The sequence below is a fragment of the Somniosus microcephalus genome, chromosome 3, assembly GCF_052327205.1.
Source record: "Somniosus microcephalus isolate GS21.2 chromosome 3, FLI_Smic_1.0, whole genome shotgun sequence".
Lineage (NCBI taxonomy): Eukaryota > Metazoa > Chordata > Chondrichthyes > Squaliformes > Somniosidae > Somniosus > Somniosus microcephalus.
The window spans coordinates 19,461,278-19,462,899 of NC_140989.1; the positions used below are offsets into that span (position 1 = coordinate 19,461,278).

The 1,622-nt window shown below is 60.6% G+C and overlaps 1 protein-coding gene across 1 annotated transcript in view; it reads right to left on the reverse strand.

The window, feature by feature from the left end:
* vta1 (vesicle (multivesicular body) trafficking 1) overlaps positions 1-297 on the reverse strand; it is a 215,010-nt gene extending 214,713 nt beyond the window's left edge. Inside the window, 2 exon segments of the mRNA XM_085979250.1 lie at positions 185-261; positions 263-297. Of these exon segments, the coding sequence (XP_085835376.1) occupies positions 185-261; positions 263-282 (97 nt within the window). The 5' untranslated portion in view covers positions 283-297.
* Between the last annotated feature and the right edge of the window lie 1,325 nt (positions 298-1,622).

Sequence of the window (1,622 nt, forward strand, 5' to 3'; positions counted from 1 at the left end):
CCTCTCTCTCTCTCCTCCCTCCCCCCTCTCTCTCTCTCCTCCCTCTCTCTCTCTCTCCTCCTTCCTCCCTCGCCTCCCCGCTCCCTCTCTCGGGCGGGCCCGCAGACGGTGCCAGGCCCAGTGTCTCTGTCTCGGTCCGCGGCCTCCCGTTCCCGGGCGGCCCCTGTCTGACGGTCTGACTTACAGAAGTAGGCCACCACCGGGTCCCGCTTCTCGTGCTCCTGGCCGGTTCGCAGGTGATGCTGGATCAGCTTGAATTGCGGGGGGAAGCGGCTCCGCCATGACTCGGTTACCAGGGGCTCCCGACCGACCCGGCAACCGCTTTAGGCACCAGAGATAGACCTCCCGCCACAGCGCCCCCGCCCGCGGGGAGGAGAGACCAACCTCCCGGTACAGCGCCCCCACCCGGGGGGAGGAGAGCCCGACCTCCCGCCACAGCGCCCGCGCCTGGGGGGAGGAGAGACCAACCTCCCGGTATGGCGCCCCCGCCTGGCGGGAGGAGAGCCCGACCTCCCGGTACAGCGCCCCCGCCGGGGGGAGGAGAGCCCGACCTCCAGGAACAGCGCCCCTGCCCGGGGGGAGGAGAGCCCGACCTCCCGGCACAGCGCCCTCGCGCGGGTGGATGAGAGCCCGACCTCCCGGCACAGCGCCCCCGCCCGGGGGGAGGAGAAGCCGACCTCCCGGCACAGCGCCCCCGCCCGGGGGGAGGAGAGACCGACCTCCCGCCATAGCGCCCCCGCCTGGCGGGGAGGAGAATCACAGAATGCACCTTATATTAAATTAAATGTATGCCAGAAATATATCTGAGATAAAAGAAAGACTTGCACTTATACAGCATCTTTCACAACCTCAGGACCAATGAAGTACTTTTTGAACTGTAGTCATTTTGTAATATGGGAAACGTGGCAGCCAATTTCTGCACAGCAAGCTCCCACAAACAGCAATGTGATAATGACCAGATAATCTGTTTTAGTGATGTTGATTGAGGGGTAAATATTGGTCAGGACACCGGGGAGTACTCCCCTGCTCTTCTTCAAAATAGTGCCATGGGATCCGCATAAGAGATTAGCGTGTAAAGTTAAAGCACATGGGATTGGGGGCAAGGTACTGACTTGGATAGAGAACTGGTTGGCAGACAGGAAGCAAAGAGTTGGAATAAATGGCTCTTTTTACGAGTGGCAGGCAGTGACTAGTGGGGTACCGCATGGATCGGTCCTTGGACCCCAGCTATTCAATTCAATTCAATTTCAATTTTATTTGTCACATAACCAAATACAACAAGTGAAATCCAGTCAGTGAAATGCTTTTTTCTTAACGAGCCGAGCGCACCAAGCAGCAAAGGACACTTAGCTGCCTGGTACGCACGGAGCCCGCAAGGACGGCAGCCATCTTCATCGGCGCCATCACAATAGGGTCCGCTCTCGCCTCGCTCCGCCTTTCCCGCACTCCTACCCGACAATCTTCAGCCGCCGTGGTACCGACGTCCCGGGGCCTGCTTCTCCTGGCTCTCCTTCCACCCGGTCTGACCTCCGAGCCTCCCGCGGTGTCCGACCTTCCAGGGCCTGCTTTTCCCGCCCTCGGTCCGCTGGCCGCCTCCCCTCCTACCGGTTTGACCTCTGAGC